At 40.4% G+C, this 20823-nt stretch overlaps 2 protein-coding genes across 2 annotated transcripts; both read right to left on the minus strand.

Annotated features, from left to right (window-relative positions):
* Positions 1-4442: 4442 nt before the first annotated feature.
* Positions 4443-15070, minus strand: LOC133632417 (zinc finger protein OZF-like). The gene is made up of 2 exons (XM_062024821.1): positions 14771-15070; positions 4443-6335 (listed from the first exon to the last, which is right to left on the minus strand). Exons 1-2 carry the CDS (start codon positions 14883-14885, stop codon positions 5251-5253), a joined length of 1200 nt encoding a protein of 399 aa, XP_061880805.1. The 5' UTR covers positions 14886-15070; the 3' UTR covers positions 4443-5250.
* A 1643-nt stretch (positions 15071-16713) lies between these two features.
* Positions 16714-20815, minus strand: LOC133632406 (zinc finger protein OZF-like). The gene has a single exon (XM_062024811.1). It carries the CDS (start codon positions 20527-20529, stop codon positions 19231-19233), a length of 1299 nt encoding a protein of 432 aa, XP_061880795.1. The 5' UTR covers positions 20530-20815; the 3' UTR covers positions 16714-19230.
* Between the last annotated feature and the right edge of the window lie 8 nt (positions 20816-20823).

Raw genomic sequence — 20823 nt, forward strand, 5'->3', positions numbered from 1 at the left:
CGGGGGTCTCCGTTGTGGTATTTTAGGCTTTATAATGCGCCACACATTTTCAATGGGAGAGATGTCTGGACTACAAGCAGGCCAGTCTAGTACCCGCACTCTTATACTACAAAGCCACGCTGTTATAACAAGTGGCTTGGCATTGTCTTGCTGAAATAAGCAGATAACGTTGCTTGGATGGCAACATATGTTGCTCCAAAACCTGTATGTACCTTTTAGCATTAATGGTGCCTTTCACAGATGTGTAAGTTACCCATGCCTTGGGCACTAATACACCCCCATACCATCACAGATGCTGCCTTTTCAACTTTGCCACAAGAACAATCCGGATGGTTCTTTTCCTCTTTGTTCCACGTCCACAGTTTCCAAAACCAATTTGAAATGTGGACTTGTCAGACCACAGAACACTCTTACACTTTGCATCAGTCCATTTTAGATGAGCTCGGGCCCAGCGAAGCCGGCAGCGTTTCTGGGTGTTGTTGATAAATGGCTTTTGCTGTGCATAGTAGAGTTTTAACTTGCACTTACAGACTGTACTTACAACTGTAGTTACTGACAGTGGTTTTCTGAAGTGTTCCTGAGCCCATGTGGTGATATCCTTTACAGAGTGATGTCAGTTTTTGATGCAATACCGCCTGAGGGATCCAACGTCACGGGCATTCAATGTTACGTGCAGTGATTTCTCCAGATTCTCTGAACCTTTTGATGATATTATAGACCGTAGATGGGGAAATCCCTAAATTCTCTGCAATAGCTCGTTGAGCAATGTTGTTTCTAAACTGTTGGACAATTTGCTCACATATTTGTTCTCAAATTGGTGACCCTCCCCCCATCCTTGTTTGTGAATGACTGAGCATTTCATGGAAACTGCTTTTATACCCAATCATGGCACCCACCTGTTCCCAATTAGCCGGTTCACCTGTGGGATTTTTTTGCCACTTGTGCCAACTTTTTTGAAACATGTTGCAGGCATCAAATTCCAAATGAGCTAATATTTGCAAAAAATAACAAAGTTTTCCAGTTTGAACGTTAAATATCTGGTCTTCGCAGTCTATTCAATTAATATATATTGAAAGGGATTTGCAAATCATTGCATTCTATTTTTATTTACGATTTACACATCGTGCCAACAAGAGCAAAACAAACCAGAGTCTCTGCAATCCAGAGCAAGACCGGTGAATGCCTAGCGGAAGAACAGAAGATTCTAGACAGGTGGACAGAATACTGCTCTGAGCTCTACAACCACACGGCAAGCGGAGATCCAACAATCCTGACATGTCCTCAATCCACAGAAGATGATACACTCCCCATCCTCCGTGAAGAAGTTGAGGCAGCAATCCGAGCACCGAAAAAAGGAAAAGCAGCCGGAGTGGACAACTACCCAGCTGAACTCGTACAAGCGGGGGGAGAAGCCATGATCGACACCCTCACCATCCTGTGCAACAAAATCTAGCAGATTTGTGAGTGGTCTACATCAAGGACCCAGTCACTTATCATCACACTTCCAAAAAAAGCCAATCTCCAACTGTGCCAAAACTACCGCACCATCAGTCTTATTAGCCATTCTGGCAAAGTCCTACCGAAAATAATACTAAATAGGTTAAAGGCCTACTGAAAGCCACTACTACCGACAATGCAGTCTGATAGTTTATATATCAATGATGAAATCTTAACATTGCAACACATGCCAATACGGCCGGGTTAACTTATAAAGTGCAATTTTAAATTTCCCGGGAAACTTCCGGTTGAAAACGTCTAGGTATGATGACGTATGCGCGTGACGTCAATCGTTGAAATTGAAGTATTTGGACACATTGTATCACAATACAAACAGCTCTGTTTTCATCGCAAAATTCCACAGTATTCTGGACATCTGTGTTGGTGAATCTTTTGCAATTTGTTTAATGAACAATGGAGACTGCAAAGAAGAAAGCTGGAGGTGGGATCGGTGTATTAGCGGCTGGCTGCAGCAACACAACCAGGAGGACTTTGAGTTGGATAGCAGACGCGCTATCCGATGCTAGCCGCCGACCGCATCGATGATCGGGTGAAATCCTTCGTCGCGCCGTCGATCGCTGGAACGCAGGTGAGCACGGGTGTTGATGAGCAGATGAGGGCTGGCGTAGGTGGAGAGCTAATGTTTTTAGCATAGCTCTGTCGAGGTCCCGTCGCTAAGTTAGCTTCGATGGCGTCGTTAGCAACAGCATTGCTAGGCTTCGCCAGGTTGGACAGCATTAACCGTGTGGTTGCAGGTCCAGTGTTTGGTAGTATTGTTGATCTTCTGTCTATCCTTCCAGTCAGGGGCTTATTTATTTTGTTTCTATCTGCATTTAAGCACGATGCCATCACATTAGTTCCGTAGCTAAAGAGCTTCGCTGATGTATTGTCGTGGAGATAAAAGTCACTGTGAATGTCCATTTCGCGTCCTCGACTCTCATTTTCAAGAGGATATAGTATCCGAGGTGGTTTAAAATACAAATCCCTGATCCACAATAGAAAAAGGAGAAAGTGTGGAATCCAATGAGCCAGCTTGTACTTAAGTTACGGTCCGAGCGAAAAAAGATACGTCCTGCACTGCACTCTAGTCCTTCACTCTCACGTTCCTCATCCACAAATCTTTCATCTTCGCTCAAATTAATGGGGTAATCGTCGCTTTCTCGGTCCGAATCGCTCTCGCTGCTGGTGTAAACAATGGGGAAATGTGAGGAGCCCTTCAACCTGTGACGTCACGCTACTTCCGGTACAGGCAAGGCTTTTTTTATCAGCGACCAAAAGTTGCGAACTTTATCGTCGATGTTCTCTACTTAATCCTTTCAGCAAAAATATGGCAATATCGCGAAATGATCAAGTATGACACATAGAATGGATCTGCTATCCCCGTTTGAATAAGAACATTTCATTTCAGTAGGCCTTTAAACCCCCAAGCTGAACTGATCATAGCTGAAGAACAGGCTGGATTTAGAGCAGTGCGGAGCACCACAGAACAGGTTTTTAACTTGAGAATCATTTGTGAGAGACACCTGCAGCATCAACAACACCTTTACCATTTGTTCGTAGACTTTAAGAAAGCCTTTGACTGGGTATGGCATGCTGCACTGTGGGCAACCATGAGGAAATATAACATCAGTCCTAACCTTGTCAGAGTCATTCAACATCTGTACAATAAAGCTACCAGCGCAGTTTTCTACAAGGGAGCTATCGGAGACTGGTTCAGGACAACAATTGGAGTGCGCCAAGGATGCCTTCTCTCTCCCATTCTCTTCAACATCTTTCTGGAGCGTATCATGACAGATGCCCTGGCAGATCATGAAGGAACTGTCAGCATTGGAGGCAGACCAGTCACCAACCTCCGTTTTACAGATGATATCGATGGGCTAGCTGGAGAAGAAAGAGAACTTGCCAGTCTAGTTGAAAGGCTTGATACCACCTCCTGAGCCTACGGAATGGAAATCCATGCTGAAAAAAAACAAAATGATGACCAACAACAACAATGGCGTCCGCTCAGACATCAAAGTCAATGGACAGGCACTGGACACGGTGCCGAGCTTCAAGTACCTTGGTGCAATCGTGTCCAATGAAGGATCCAAACGGGAAGTCCTTGCCAGAAGTGCTCAAACAACTGCTGCCCTGGCAAAACTCAAGCCCATATGGAAAGACACAAACATCAGTCTGGCATCAAAGGTGAGATTACAGCGCTCACTTGTAATGTCGATTTTCCATTACGCCTGTGAAACACGGACCCTTACAGCAGAGCTGCAGAAGACAATTCAGAACATGGAGATGAGATGCTACAGAAGATTCATGGGTATCTCCTATTTTTATTTTACCTCGGCCCAAAATAGAACAAGCACATTCTGAAAATGTACATATCACAAATAATTCTCTTGACAAAACACTTCAAGTTAGTTAAACATTTAGAGGAAACAAATGGTGCATTTTCAGAAACACCTTGAAGAACACAATGAAATTAGACTTAATCTCAGTGTTTCTACAAAGCAATTCAACTTTAAGTCACAGCCCATCTAGGATTGAACAAAAAACTAAATAAAGCATGAATAAAAACTATTCTATGTATCAACTACCTCATTTGTCATTTCCACATATTAATCCTGTGCTAACTCAACAAACCATACAAACTGAGGTAGAAACTATTCAAGAGTGTTGAGTTACTTCCTGTCTTCTAGACATAATGTGTATTGATAGAAAAATAAAAGCTGTGCAATGTGTGAACAATTTCAACAAAGCACAAATAAAAAGTTAAAAGACTGACAGTATTGCAGTAAATCACACACTGTTCACTTTCTTTACATTTGCACAGAAGACAATCATTTTCACAGAACTATATCAGTGTGCAGTGTCTCATGCTGCATTTTAAGTGGGGTTACTGATTGCTTATTTTACTCCTGTTTTACGTTGGGTGGAGGGGGAGGAGTCACAGCCCCGCTTTACAGTGAACCTCTTGCTTGGTATACTTGCTCAGTATTAACTATTTTCTTGCCTAACAGAATTGCTATTGCGACATCCAGTGGACACAATTAGGACAACAGTTTCTTTCATTAAAAAAACAGCTGAATTTTACACTTCGCAAACTCATCTCGCGGGCCGGATTTAACCTGTTATGCCCGAATGTCGAGGGAGGTGGGGGTTGGGTTGTGGGTGTTGGGAGTTAATTGTTCATATGTCTCTGATTTGCACATCAATCAGTCTGAGGAGTAAAAGTTGGCACTTTTTTATGCAAACAGTTATCCAGCATCACTTATGCGTCAACGTCAGTTTTGATACATCTCAACTTTGCAGTGAAAAAGAGTGTAGTGCAGGTTTTTGAGCGTGCACAAACTTGACACATGAGGCCCCAGGTCCCTGGACTGAAGAAGGAGTAACCAAGCACTTGAAGCATCATCTATCTTACTGTTCAGGAAGGTTTCAGATACAGAGATAAGATTGGATAAGATTATGCTCCAAATAATCCCAGTTTGTATGAATACCTCAGATATATGGGTTTTTAACATGTAAAGCGACTTTGGGTACTTAGAAAAGCGCTATATAAATCCCAGGTATTATTATTATTATTATATTTGTGAAAGAAGCAGTGAGGAGGTCCTGGGTTGGGTGGATGTCACCACATATGAGCAACATACCACAAACTAAACAGGTAATTGGTTATTTTCCCTTGTGTGTTCTTATGTGTTTTACTGTGTCTGTATTACATGGGAACCTTTTGCAGCACACTGAACAATTAAATGGTTTTCCTCAAGCATGTGTTCTCATGTGGTGAGTCAATTTTCTCTTAACAGAAAAGCTTTTGCCACAAACTGAACAACTAAATGGTTTTTCACCTGTATGTGTTCTCATGTGTTCAATCAAAGTGCTCTTAACAGAACAGCTTTTGCCACAAAATGAACAACTAAATGGTTTTTCTCCTGTGTGCGTTCTCATGTGTACAGTCAAAATGCTATTTCGACAAAAGCTTTCGCCACAAACTGAACACTTATATGGTTTTTCACCTGTGTGTATTCTCATGTGTTTAGTCAAATAGCTATATCGAGAAAAGCTTTTGCCACAAACTGAGCAATTAAATGGTTTTTCACCCGTGTGTGTTCTCATGTGTTTAGTCAAATAGCTATTTCGAGAAAAGCTTTCGCCACAAACTGAACAAGTACATGGTTTTTCTCCTGGATGTGTTCTCATGTGTTTAGTCAAATAGCTATTTCGAGAAAAGCTTTTGCCACAAATTGAACAATTACATGTTTTTTCTCCTGTGTGTGTTATCATGTGTTGAGTCAAAGAGCTATTTCGAGAAAAGCTGTTGCCACAAACTGAACACTTAAATGTTTTTTCTCCTGTGTGTGTTCTCATGTGCTGAGTCAAATGGCTATTTCGAGAAAAGCATTTGCCACAAACTGAACAATTAAATGGTTTTTCTCCTGTGTGTGTTCTCATGTGTTGAGCCAAATGGCTATTTCGAGAAAAACTTGTGCCACAAACTGAACAATTAAAAGTTTTTTCTCCTGTGTGTGTTCTCATGTGTTGAGTCAAATGGCTATTTTTAGTAAAACTTTTCTCGTCTTCAGCCTCACTATCTGATAGTGGAGCTAAGAGGTTGTCTGCTTGTGGTTTCTCTTCATCATCTTCAGTCTTCACAAAGATAATACTCAGTGGAAACTTGGTGTAATCAGCTTCCTCTCGTCCTAGAAGACACTCTCCCTCCTGAGTGATGCAGAGTTCCTCCTCTTCCTTTTTAATGCAGGGTGGTTGTGGAGTCTCCTGCTTCAAAGTGGAGCTCCCCCCTAATTGAGGGGAAACTGCTTCTGGATTACCGATAAGCTGCTGGACGTCTGCAAGACACAAACAACAAAAACACACTTCATTCTATGTACTGTATGTGTGTGTAGTGTTTCATGGCCATTCATTTAGTGCCTTGCCAGAATGATGGGTCAATGTTTACAGGACTTGTCATGGACTAAAAAAACTTCAGCTAGAATCACAGAAAGTAGAAAACATCTGCTGCGATGGACATTAGGATACTACAAACTAACAGTGGGGGAAAAGTCAATATTGAAATACATCACAAGACAAAAAAAGATAATATCTACTTTAAAAGTCTGTAGTTAAAACGTAGAGGACTTTTTTTTAGATACCTAATGCAATAAATTTGATCCACTTTCTGTACAATTGTAATGATCATTTTATTTACTTTGTTTTAGACACAGTTTGTCCAAAAAAGTATTACTGGCATCGAGTGTACTTACATACATTTATTTTAAGTAGTTTTTTTATTTTTTCAATGACTTTGTAAAAATCACAGTAAAACTCCATGTCACAATATTACAATAGACTATTGTATCGTGACTCAAGTACCGTGATACATAGTTTATCATGAAGTCCTTGACAATACCTCGTCTAGGGCTGGACAATTATGGCAAAACATAATAATCACAATTATTTTGAGTGATTTTGGAATCACGATAAATAACACCATTATTTATTCATTTGAAAACGTAAAAACAGTGCCACCAAAACTCAATTGTAAATATAATCTAAAAGAACAACCAGATATACATTAGTAACAAATGAATAACACATAAACTAACAATCGTAGTAACAAAAAATTAAAATGATTATAGCAATATTTTTTTTCCAACCCTTGATTAGCAGTCTATTTTCTCTCTTTGTAGCGTTTGATGGACGCTACGTCACTACATGGGTCGAAAAAAAAGCTAAGCTACAGGAATCACTACGGGTTCAAAAAAAGCGAGGCTAACGCCACGCTACTGGGAACTGTAGTTAAGCGCTACTTGTTGTGCACTACTGCCCATCCCTGATTCTAACGCTAGCAAAAGTCAGCTAACAATGCAGGTAATGGGGATGCACTCTATTTCGCTTATAAAAAATATCCAAAAGCTTCCAGTAACTTTTTACATACATGCTGTAAGTATATATGTACTGTAATAACAGGCACATTCATAATAACATGTACTATATATGTATGTTCATCATTTTAAGCAAACGGCGGCACATTATTTTCACAGACGTATCACAACGTTCGCTATTTCCTTCAACAACACCAACAACTATTACTAATAAAGGCAGACTTCATGAGTGCCATCAAAGAATACTTTGGGACAAATTATGATCCAGAACCTTAAATTTTTGAGCCTGAATATAAAGAGGAAGAGCTACAAGTTTTAGAAGCTGAGTTGTTCTGAAGGTTTGCATATTTGTGTAATTGTCCCTTTAGTCCTGCAGATAGGAGATTATTTCTGTTAAGGGATTAAATTAGTATTATTATTTATTTCTATTTCATATGTGTTGTTTGGGAAGCTAAAATGTGTTTCTGTAAGTTGTTTTAACGGTTGCTATGGTTGCGGTTGCTATGGTTACGGGCAGTTCCGTTTCTGCCGGCAGGTAAAAGGAGTGAAAGTGTTTAGAGTCTCCCCTGTGACTGTGTACAAGCTGGAGAGCGAGTCTGGGAACATTAGAGAGAGTTTAGCTGTGTGCTATCGTGGCTACATCACTGCGAGGGACGTGGACAGCGTGAGTTTGGAGTGTTAATTGCACACGCTCACGGACTAGTCGACAGAGAGGTGACCCAGGAAGAAGCTGGTTCTCCTCCCAATCCAGACTGGGCTCGTGAGGCCAGCTAAAGGAAGCACGGCTGAGTTTCTCTTCTCTACAATAGAATAGAATAGAATAGAATGGACTTTATTGTCATTATATTTGAAATATAACGAGATTACAACGTGAGGTGTCCCCCCTCTCCAACGCCCCCTTTGCATCCAGCAGTTTCAACTCACCCCACCCCACCCCTACGTGCACCACCCATTCAGCAGGACCACAACAGACTATCTTCTGGCCCAGCCAAGGGGCCCAGGTTGGACTGTGTGTGTGTGTTGTGTGATTGCTTTAGTGCGGGAGGTTCTATTGGGGAGGCAGTGTGTGAGTGGGGATGACTGTAATTTATGTGTTTATTATTGTCTGGTTATTGTACGTTTATGTGGTATACTGTAAGTTGTCTCCTCTCACTCTCTCTTAGACTAGATTTCTTTGGTAAACCGTGAATAATTCGAGCATCCCCCTAAGGTAACATACAGTCCTTTACAGGCTCCCGTACAACCACCAAAATTCAATTTTAAATATAATCTAAAAGAACAACCAGATATACATTTGTAACAAATAAATAACACGTACAATAACAATCATAGTAACAATAAATTAAAATGACTATAGCAATATGAAAAACAAATCAAATTCGAGTTTTCTGTTTACATTTTTCTGAATTCCGTTTCTTAGCTCTCACACTTATTTTACCACAGTAGATTGTTTGCCTTTTGTGTCATAAAAATAAAAACAATTTTAATCAATCAATCAACCAATCAATCAAAGCGGAAAGTGTGAGTTTTGAGAAAACTTGAGGCTGTAAAAAAAAAGAAAGTCTCTCAAGTTGCGACTGCTTTCCTGTTTGTACATTGATCTTACTTACATCGTGATGCCGTTCACAACAACACAAGAAGTGTTTTGTGGTGTATGGATTGTTCTTGCTAGTTTTAGCTTCATAGTTTAGTCGCTGTTTCAAGTGTCCGTCTCCACATTGTTTAGTTCAGGACAGGGTGGTTGAGTGTTTCGGGGATGAACGAGGGGTACCGGACAAAACGTAAAAACAGTACCACCAAAACTAAATTTGAAATATAATCTAAAAGAATAACCAGATATACATTAGGAACAAATAAATAACACGTAAAATAACAATCATAGCAACAATAAATTAAAATGACTCCAGCAATATGAAAAACAAATCAAATTCTGTTTACATTTTTCTGAATTCCATTTCTTACCTCTCACACTTATTTTACCACAATACATTGTTTGCTTTTTGTGTCATAAATAACATTTTCTAAAATCAATCAACCAATCATTCAAAGCGGAATGTGTGAGTTTTGAGAAAACTTGAGGCTGTAAAATAAAGAAAGCCTCTCAAGTTGCGACTGCTTTCCTGTTTGTACATTGATCTTACATCGTGATGCCGTTCACAACAACACAAGAAGTGTTTTGGTGGTGTATGGATTGTTCTTGCTAGCTTTAGCTTCAAAGTTTAGTCGCTGTTTCAAGTGGCCGTCTCCACATTGTTTAGTTCAGGACAGGGTGGTTGAGTGTTTCGGGGATGAACGAGGGGTACCGGACACATTATTGTCCCAAACAAATGTTCCTTCTCCTCACAATGACAACATTTCACTCACATTTATGTCAATTTCCGTGAAATTCTGCGTTTACCAGCAGATTCTGTTTTAGTGGCCAATTCCGAAGTTACGTTAAAGCGAAAATCATGTGGTCTTATTTTTTTGTTGCGTTCAGTGATTACCGATTAGACATACTAGCACTGTGTCAAATAAAAAGTAGCACATTCTAGTAAACATGGTCGTTTTTTCAATCATACACTCACTCATCCCTTTAACCGTTACAGGCTCAAGAATTTGCATGCAAGTTCTGCGGGCCGTTTATTTTTTTACGATAACCTTTTTATGATCGTGACATGTCTTAATTGAAATTGAGATTTAAATGGGAATACTTGTCCAGCCCTAACTCAGAACTGGGAAATACAATTCAAATATGCTCAAAATCAAATCCTGGCGCAACAACATCATTTTAATCTTTCACTAGCTGCTACAGTGTTTACAAGATGGAGGATGACTTACGCTATGTCTTAAGGGTGTAACAATACACACACATTTTGGTTCAGTACGTACCTCGGTTTAGAGGTCACAGTACGGTTCATTTTCGGTACAGTAAAAAAACAACAAAATATACATTTTTTGGTTATTTATTTACCAAATTTGTAAACAATGGCTTTATCCTTTTAACATCGCTTTAAAATAGCTCTGTGTGAGATGGATGTGAGCCACCACTAGGCTGATCAGTGCAACAGCAGGCAGTCATGAATCCTAAGCATAACAATAACATACTTATACACACAGGGTCCATTGCCAGGGTTAATGCAGTCAACATACATAAAATGAAAAACTAAATAAGATAAGGCTCAGAATGGTTTCTTAACAAAACCTTCCTACATATAAAGTGCAACATTAAACTGCCTCAAGTTTAAATAAAATGACAAAACTTTTCTTCTACATACAAAAAGTGCAACATTAAACACAGCCTCAGACTAACTTTTCTTTTCCCCCCCAGCCTTTAACCCTGGTGACTTTCACTCAATCTTCATGTTTTTTGCCAGAAAAATCAATTTATCCACAATATCTGCAGAAAGAGCAGACCTGCTTGCAGTTACAATGCCAACAGCTGTGGAAAATACTCTTTCGCACGGAGCTCGCAGCTATGGCGAGTAGGGTTGGGTATCGTTTGAATTCGAACGATTCTGATTCCGATTCTTTGTTTCGATTCCGATTCCTGACGATTCTCGATTCCGATTCTTTTAAGAGGCAGGGTCAAAAAAAAGTTTAGGATATTTTAAATGAGCTAGCTGACCTACAGTCTTTCTGAATGAAATAGTCTGACATTCTCCATCAATTTTAATTCTAGTAACTTTTTATGAACTTTACTATAAAGTCCTCACAGGGCTGTTTTCAACTAGAATATAAATATCAAATCTATGAACTTGAATATAAATATTATAAATTATGAATACATTTTCCCAGGGGTACACTTTCCTCAAGAGAGCTTTATTTTTGAAAACCTCATGAAAACACATTTACACATAAGTGTATGATGCTGCAGGAAACCTCATGAAAACACATTTACACACACAAGTGTATGATGCTGCAGGAAACCTCATGAAAACACATTTACACACACAAGAGTATGATGCTGCAGGTACTTAAACATGTTACCGTGCTCCCACTGATGGGCTAACCTGGTGCAGAAAAGCAAATAAACAATAAGAAACAACTTGCAAAACCCAGTCCAGATTAGCAGCAGGTACAGTATAAAATCAGACACAGTTCTTGTTTAGGAAAATGACCATATCCGCCTTCTCAGGCAGGATGCGTGAGCGTTCTGGACAGATAGTGTCTCCTGCTGTGGAAAATACACGTTCGCTGGGTGTGGAAGAAGCTTGAACGCATAAATAGGAGAAAGCTAGATCTGACAGCAAAGGATAAGTCTTTTGTTGGTTCCACCGGACCACCACCATGCAGCAGGGTCGTCAGACATAAGTATCGGTGGAACGTCCTGGTACATCTGCAGCTCTCTCTCCACTCGTTTCTTGATGGACATGGAGCTCTGTTATTTTGCGGTTATTTCATTTTTTTTGTAAAGTAAAGCCACACTTTCGACCGCCGACGCCCGCTATCCATGCTTGAGCTTGACTGACTCGCTCGGCTATGCTAACACTTCCGGCGGTGGGCGCTTCTTCGTTGGTGTTCAGCGGCTTCTTCTTCCGGTTCGGCGGACAGATTTTTTTCCGGTCGGCGGACTGGGTATTGTCACGCCAGTTCGTGACAGTATCGAAAAACGGAATCGAAATTTAAACTTTTGAACGATTCCGGGAGAATCGGAAAGTTAGTCCCGGTTCCAATCGATACTCGATACCCAACCCTAATGGCGAGGTAGTGCCTGGCTAACTTGGCAGTAAGAGGATATATGGGCTCATTGTTCTTCCATCATAGAAGTGGGTCAAAATCTAGTTTTTAATGCAATATGGTCTTAAATCTGCTACTATAAAAACACCTACGGCATTTGTTATTGCTTTAGCCCTGGCTGACTCGCCGAGGAGTGGCTGCTTGAATGTGGTGTTTGCACGACGCTCATAATTATCCTCGTTGAAGTGAAGCGAAGAGAACAATGTCGGCAAACCGCTTTCGTTTTGTCCATCTCTCGTCCTCCATTGTTGTATCGCACCGCGCAGTCAAAATGTTCCCAAACGGGAGATCTTAACGAGGCAGGAGGGTCTTCCAGCTCTGGCTTTTACATGTTGACCTAGCCCGGTCGCTGCTAGCATGCCATGTGTTGTGCCTCTGTGTGCATTGTTTACACAACGTGCGCTACGCTACTTAATATGTCCGTGTGGAAACTCGTTCGGTACACCTCCGAACCGAACCCCCCGTACCGAAACGGTTCAATACAAATACACGTACTGTTACGCCCTTACTATGTCTACATTAAGCCGGATAATCCCTTAAATGAATATTAGTTAGCCTAAGCATCGTGTCAGCCACACTAAACTATCGTTTAAGGTCCCCCTCCTTGGATAATTTTATACACGGGTAACTGCGCCGTGTATTTCTTGAGTCTCAGGCTTCTAGCTTTGAATGGACTCATTGATTGTTTACAAACTGAGTTCAGAGAGGAAGTGACGCCAGAAAGACCACGCCACAGCCAGCTCGATAACAACCTGTTTCCACTCGGAGCTAACCACTGGAAAGATGGATGCGAGTCATCCACACATGCCCGTGTTTCTCCTTCTTCTACATGTACAGACACTTGTGGAAATCACACATGAATACCTTAAAAGAAAGCGATTGCAGCTATTTGGGATACAACACTTCTCAAACAACAAGAGAACATTCGAATGTCCGGGTCAGCTTTGATTCTACTTCGCAAAAAAATGTGTCCATTTGTCGAAGGAGAGACAACGAGAATGCGGGCTCCTGTGGATGTGATAAAAAAGGTAGCGTGTGCTTTGTATTAGCTGGCCGTCGAGGGAAGACTACGGAAAACGGCGAATGCATGTGGACTGGCAAAGCAGACTGTATCAGTTATTGTCCGCCATGTATGTCGCGGACTCAACGTCTCAGTCCAGAGTATATAAAGTCACCAAAAACTAATGGACAATGAAGGTGAAGGCAAATGAGTGTCCTGACCAGATATCTAGGTCCCTAGATTGATTGATGTAAAATGTTCTTTCATGTGTTTATTAAAGATTTGATTAATTGATGATGGCTCAGGTGTGATTCACTACAATAAGGCCCCACAGCACACTGGATTCCAGTTCATTGAAATACCACAACACTGGATATTGTTCAGATAAGTTACATTTAAGAACTTGCACACAAAACAACGCTGAAGATGGCTATGGCGTGCGCATTTCCCGCGCATGCGTACTAGGTCGCGTTGTGCCGGCGGACGGAGGGGGAGGGGGGAGGGGGTCTTAAACGACCATTGTGTGTGTGTGTGGACAAGGATAAGGTTAGGTGGGATATACCCTGGATAACCTTAGTTAGTGTAGAAGGGGCCTTAGAGATAGTGGGTGTTATGTCCTCGATGTATAGCTTAGCTTAGTAATAATGCTCGCTAAATATTGTATTAGTGGCATTTGCCAAACATAGGAAAGAGGAACTCTTTTGTTTTGATTAAAAAATTCAGACAGCGACCAAACAACTGTAGGCTAGTCTTCAAAACACGCTGCTAACGAGTCGTTGCTCGCGACTTGAACACGTCCATTCTTTTCTGTTACTTGACGACACGACAAACTGTACAGAGACTTTGTTAAATGTGACTAAATACTCACCTTACCTCAAAACCACGACATGATGAATATAAAAACACACCAAACGAGCCTAACAGAGTTGTTGTTTTGCTTTTAGTTTCTAAATTTGACTTTTGCATTCTTTCATCTCCTCTGATGTGAACTCCACTGCCACGGTGTGGCGACGTTGGTAGAGTGGCCGTGCCAGCAATCGGAGTGTTGCTGGTTACTGGGGTTCAATCCCCACCTTCTACCATCCTAGTCACGTCCGTTGCGTCCTTGGGCAAGACACTTCACCCTTGCTCCTGATGGCTGCTGGTTAGCGCCTTGCATGGCAGCTCCCTCCATCAGTGTGTGAATGTGTGTGTGAATGGGTGAATGTGGAAATACTGTCAAAGTGCTTTGAGTACCTTGAAGGTAGAAAAGCGCTATACAAGTATAACCCATTTATCATTCTTCTGATGATGCAATTGTTGATGACTAAAGTGCTGTTATCACCCCAATCCTCCTCATCCCACCCCCCGGATTGTAAATAATTCAATGTATATACTCTGATGATTAACTTGTGTGATGACTGTATTATGATGATAGTAGCCTATATATTTGTACCATGCATTGATTTACGTGGACCCCGACTTAAACAAGTTGAAAAACTTATTAGGGTGTTACCATTTAGTGGTCAATTGTACGTAATATGTACTGTACTGTGCAATCTACTAATAAAAGTTTCAATCAATCAATCAAATTTTCCAAGCTAACAATCATGGCGGCTCTTTCTTTACATTCTTCAACAAAATCGGCTAATTTCGATTTTAAGGGCTTGAAATTCAAATGACAAAACTTCAAGTCACTCACCTTCATCTTTCGTCTTTATCTCCGTTAGAGATTTGCTGGAAGTTGGTGGCGCTGATTCTCTTTCATGTTCTCTTTTAGCGGACGTCGCCATCTTAGCATAGCAGTAGTCGTCCATCTTCTATCACGTCTTCAATCTTCACTTCAGATATCGCTCCAAACTCAATGCACGTTTCGTGGCTTTGGAAAATACCAATTGAGATATCTGTTGCTATATTTGCTGTGAATCCTATGACTTTAAGATCGTGAATTCGAAGAATCTCCGAACAACCATAGCATGCGGTCTTCGTCTTTGTGCTTCGCTTCAAGTACATTTGCGCATGCGCTAGAAGTCATGAACTTCCGTTTCCTACTCCACAACAGTTGTTTTTCCAAAATAAAGGCATTTTAATCTTGTTTTACAGCAATGGTTGGCAAAAGTATTTAACCTCAAATACTCGACAACTACTTTTAGAAAATAAAATATATATATATATATACACTACCGTTCAAAAGTTTGGGGTCACATTAAAATATCCTTATTTTTCAATGAAGATAACTTTAAACTAGTCTTAACTTTAAAGAAATACAATCTATACATTGCTAATGTGGTAAATGACTATTCTAGCTGCAAATGTCTGGTTTTTGGTGCAATATCTACATAGGTGTATAGAGGCCCATTTCCAGCAACTATCACTCCAGTGTTCTAATGGTAGAATGTGTTTGCTCATTGGCTTAGAAGGCTAATTGATGATTAGAAAACCCTTGTGCAATCATGTTCACACATCTGAAAACAGTTTAGCTCGTTACAGAAGCTACAAAACTGACCTTCCTTTGAGCAGATTGAGTTTCTGGAGCATCACATTTGTGGGGTCAATTAAACGCTCAAAATGGCCAGAAAAACACATAAATATTTTTCAACCTACTTAGTTGTTTTAGTTAAAAACCTTTAGAAAGTCAAATGATTACTCTGAATAAAGAAGAAAAGCACTAAGAGTGTAGATCTCCACCAGGACCAATCCTATTGTTCACGTGCTACTAAATTGTGTGCCATCTCATGTGTATCGTGTGCTGGTATGACAATAAACTTCCATGAATCCTGTAAAACACCAGACAGTTAGTAATATGGTTTCACATAAAAATGTTGGTGAAACTGCTCATTTCTACCTAGCGATAGGTGGCTCTAACTGTAGTGCTAATCACTCACCAGCAGAAAGCCCTCATCACACTGCTAATCAATAACTACCATCTTAGGCACTTAACATCACTAATCGCCAGTTAACAGCTATCATGCTAAATGTCAACTATCTTAAATGCAAACATGAAAGCAAGACACATTAACGTCTTTCCCCATTACAAACATCTTAACCCAAACCAGGGGTGTAAGGAAGGGATAGTAGTTGTTTTAGAGTTGGGACACGATGGACAGATTCCGGCCAGAGAATCCTTGAATCATCTTTATTGCTGAAAGGTGGATGTGAATGTGTGTGTTTGTGTGTGGTATTTAGTCGTCAACGCACACAAGGCTGGCTGCCACCATTGATCGAAAATGGGCTAGCCTGAGAAAGACCTGCCTAAAAGGGGAAATGACATCACAGATTGACCCACCAACTTAAAGGCACAGGAACGTTACAGAACTGATTAACGGCACACAATTGGCTTTCGTACAAGGGGAGTCAAACTCATTTTAGCTCAGGGGCCGCATGGAGGAAAATCTATTTCCACGTGGGCCGGACGGGTAAAATCCATCCATCCATCCATTTACTACCGCTTTTCCCTTTTGGGGTAGCAGGGATTCGCTGGAGCCTATCTCAGCTGCATTTGGGCGGAAGGCAGGGTACATCCTGGACAAGTCGCCACTTCATCAAAAATATGACCACGACAACTTTAGATTGTTTTCTTTATTTTACTTCGGCCCAAAATAGAACAAGCACATTCTGAAAATGTACATATCACAAATAATCCTCTTGACAAAACACTTCAAATTAGTTAAACATTTAGAGGAAACAAATGGTGCATTTTTAGAAACACCTTGAAGAACACAATGAATTTAGACTTAATCTCAGTGTTTCTACAAAGCAATTAAACTTTAAGTCACAACCCATCTAGGATTGAACAAAAAACAAAATAAAGCATGAATAAAAACTATTCTATTTATCAACTACCTCATTTGTCATTTCCACATATTAATCCTGTGCTAACTCAACAAACCATACAAACTGAGGTAGAAACTATTCAAGAGTGTTGAGTTACTTCCTGTCTTCCAGACATAATGTGTATTGATAGAAAAATAAAAGCAGTGCAATGTGTGAACAATTTCAACAAAGCACAAATAAAAAGTTAAAAGACTGACAGTATTGCAGTAAATCACACACTGTTCACTTTCTTTACATTTGCACAGAAGACAATCATTTTCACAGAACTATATCAGTGTGCAGTGTCTCATGCTGCATTTTAAGTGGGGTTACTGATTGCTTATTTTACTCCTGTTGGGTGGAGGGGGAGGAGTCACAGCCCCGCTTTACCGTGTACCTCTTGCTTGGTATACTTGCTCGCCCCGGTTTAAACTATTTGCTTGCCTAACAGAATTGCTATTGCGACATCCAGTGTACACAATTAGAACAGCAGTTTCTTTCATTAAAAAATGCGGCTGAATTTTACACTTGGCAAACTCATCTCGCGGGCTGGATTAAACCTGTGATGCCCGAATGTCGAGAGGTGGGGGTTGGGTTGTGGGTGTTGGGGGTTAATTGTTCATATGTCTCTGATTTGCACATCACTCAGTCTGAAGAGTAAAAGTTGGCAGTTTGTTATACAAACAGTTACCCAGCATCACTTATGCGTCAACGTCAGTTTTGATACATCTCAACTTTGCAGTGAAAAAGGGTGTAGTGCAGGTTTTTGAGCGTACACAAACTTGACACATGAGGCCCCAGGTCCCTGGACTGAAGAAGGAGTAACCAAGCACTTGAAGCATCATCTATCTTACTGTTCAGGAAGGTTTCAGATACAGAGAAGACATGGGGTCATGAGTAGGGATGATGTTTGATAAGAAATTATCGAGTTCGAGCCTATTATCGAATCCTCTTATCGAACCGATTCCTTATCGATTCTCTTATCGAGTCCAGATAGGTTGTTGTATATGGAAAAAAACACACAATATTTGGTTTAACAAAAGCTAACTTTTATTATATAAGAAAAAAATTAAATCTAATAAATAAATAAATATTGACTGTTACCCCCCTAAAAAAAAAACAAAAAAAACATATTGACTGTTGTTACCCAAAGTATATTAAGTGGGATTTTTCAGAAAAACAAATATATACAGTAACACAAAAACAACCTGTCTCTGTGATCACTATAGGTGTATAAATAATAATATAGTGTTGAATAAAATCAGTCCCTTGGGCACAAAACTGAAAATAATACAGCTCTCCAAAAAGTGCAATTCTGCTGCTATTTGACATAACTGTTTGTTATGATGCTTTGACATTTTTGCACTTTATTTCTTTATTGAAAGAAAATTCTACGAAGAGAAAAGTTGTTTGCAAATGTGGTTACAATGCTAAAAAATGAAAAGTTAAAGCTAAAAAAAGAAATACACTTTATTGAGTTAACATTATTTCTTTGTAAGGGGGAAAGATGTGATGTTATGAGCTAGGGAATATAACAACTACACTACCCAGCATGCAACGGGAGTGACGAGCATGCGCGGTAGCCCCGAAAAGTGTTGCATGTTGCCACGCTGTGAAAGTAAACGTCAAGAACTCAGCCAACACGCCTCGTCTGCATTATTTATAATTAGACAGACAACACATCTACAGTGTGATTTTGTTTTGTTTACAAGGAAAGAAAAACAAAAGTTAAAAAAGGGAGATATGTTGTATATATATGTATGTGCTGCGGTTGTTTTAAGAACGTTGCGACAGCTGCCGTAAAGGAGGTGCGTTGCTAGCCTGGTTGCTATGTTTCCGGTTGGTCGTAAAAGTGTTGGTCATGTGTTTGTACTCTGCTCAAATCTCTCAGTAAAGTTATTCATCGGATTATACCTTTTGTTTTGAACTTTATTACACCTTGGAGCGCGGTACATTGTTTTTCCTGCTTTCGGTATCTGCGCCTAATGACTGAGCTACGTGACGTCATTTCTTGTGATGTCCCACGGGGCATTTCTGGTTGGGACGGGAGTCGTTCCGAGGGATTCGAATAAAGAACCAACTCTTTTTCTTTACTATAGTGGTCTCGATAACGGGTACCGGTTCTCAAAAATGGATTCGAGTCCGAGGACTCGGTTCTTTTCTTATCGAACAACCGGAAAAACCGGTTTTGAGTATCATCCCTAGTCATGAGTACATAAGATTATGCTCCAAATAATCCAAGTTTGTATGAATACCTCAGATATTTGTGAAAGAAGCAGTGAGGAGGTCCTGGGTAGGGTGGATGTCACCACATATGAGCAACATACCACAAACTAAACAGCTAATTGACTATTTACCCTTGTGTGTTCTTATGTGTTTTGCTGCGGCTGCATTATGTGCGAACCTTTTACAGCACACTGAACAACTAAATGGCTTTTCACCTGTGTGTGTTCTCATGTGTTCAGTCAAATGGCTCTTAATAGAAAAGTTTTCACCACAAATCGAACAGTTAAATGGTTTTTCACCCGTGTGTCTTCTCATGTGTTCGGTCAAAGAGCTATTTCGAGAAAAGATTTTGCCACAAACTAAACAACTACATGTGTTTTCACCTGTGTGTGTTCTCATGTGCAGAGTCAAACGGCAATTTTGAGAAAAGCTTTTGCCACAAACTAAACATTTAAATGGTTTCTCACCTGTGTGTATTTTCATGTGTTGAGTCAAACGGCGATTTCGATGAAAACTTTTGCCACAAACTGAACAATTAAATGGTTTTTCACCTGTGTGTGTTTTCATGTGTGCAGTCAAAGTGCAATTTTGAGAAAAGCTTTTTCCACAAACTGAACAATTAAATGGTTTTTCACCTGTGTGTGTTCTCATGTGTTGAGCAAAACGGCAATTTTGAGAAAAGCTTTTTCCACAAACTGAACAATTAAATGGTTTTTCACCTGTGTGTGTTCTCATGTGTTGTGTCAAACGGCTATTTAGAGAAACGCTTTTGCCACAAACTAAACATTTAAATAGTTTCTCACCTGTGTGTGTTCTCATGTGTTGAGTCAAACGGCTATTTAGAGCAAAGCTTTTGCCACAAACTAAACATTCAAATGGTTTTTCACCTGTGTGTGTTTTCATGTGAGCAGTCAAAGTGCAATTTTGAGAAAAGCTTTTTCCACAAACTGAACAATTAAATGGTTTTTCACCTGTGTGTGTTCTCATGTGTCGAGTCAAATGGCACTTTTTAGTAAAACTTTTAGCACAAACTGAGCAGCTCAAACATGTTTTACCTCTCTTCTTTGAAGAGCATTCAGAGTGTTTGTTGTCAGTGTGAGTCCTCATATCACCTTCACAGTCTTTATTGCTGCTCAAAGTTACTTCAACCTCGTCTTCAGCCTCACTATCTGATAGTGGAGCTAAGAGGTTGTCTACTTGTGGTTTCTCTTCATCATCTTCAGTCTTCACAGAGAGAATACTCAGTGGAAATTTGGTGTAATCAGCTTCCTCTCGTCCTAGAAGACTCTCTCCCTCCTGAGTGATGCAGAGTTCCTCCTCTTCCTTTTTAATGTGAGGGGGCTGTGAAGCCTCCTGCTTCAAAGTGGAGCTGCCCTCCTTAGGCTGAAGGGGAAGTTCTTTACAGTCAGTTTTCCTACTCATAGGTTCTTCAAACTTGTCTTTCGCCTCACTATGTGATAGTGGAGCTAAGAGGTTGTCTACTTGTGGTTTCTCTTCATCATCTTCAGTCTTCACAGAGAGAATACTCAGTGGAAACTTGGTGTAATCAGCTTCCTCTCGTCCTAGAAGACACTCTCCCTCCTGAGTGATGCAGAGTTCCTCCTCTTCCTTTTTAATGCAGGGTGGTTGTGGAGTCTCCTGCTTCAAAGTGGAGCTCCCCCCTAACTGAGGGGAAACTTCTTCTGGATTACCGATCAGCTGCTGGACGTCTGCAAG

The sequence above is a fragment of the Entelurus aequoreus genome, linkage group LG17 (genome assembly GCF_033978785.1).
Source record: "Entelurus aequoreus isolate RoL-2023_Sb linkage group LG17, RoL_Eaeq_v1.1, whole genome shotgun sequence".
NCBI classification, from domain to species: domain Eukaryota; kingdom Metazoa; phylum Chordata; class Actinopteri; order Syngnathiformes; family Syngnathidae; genus Entelurus; species Entelurus aequoreus.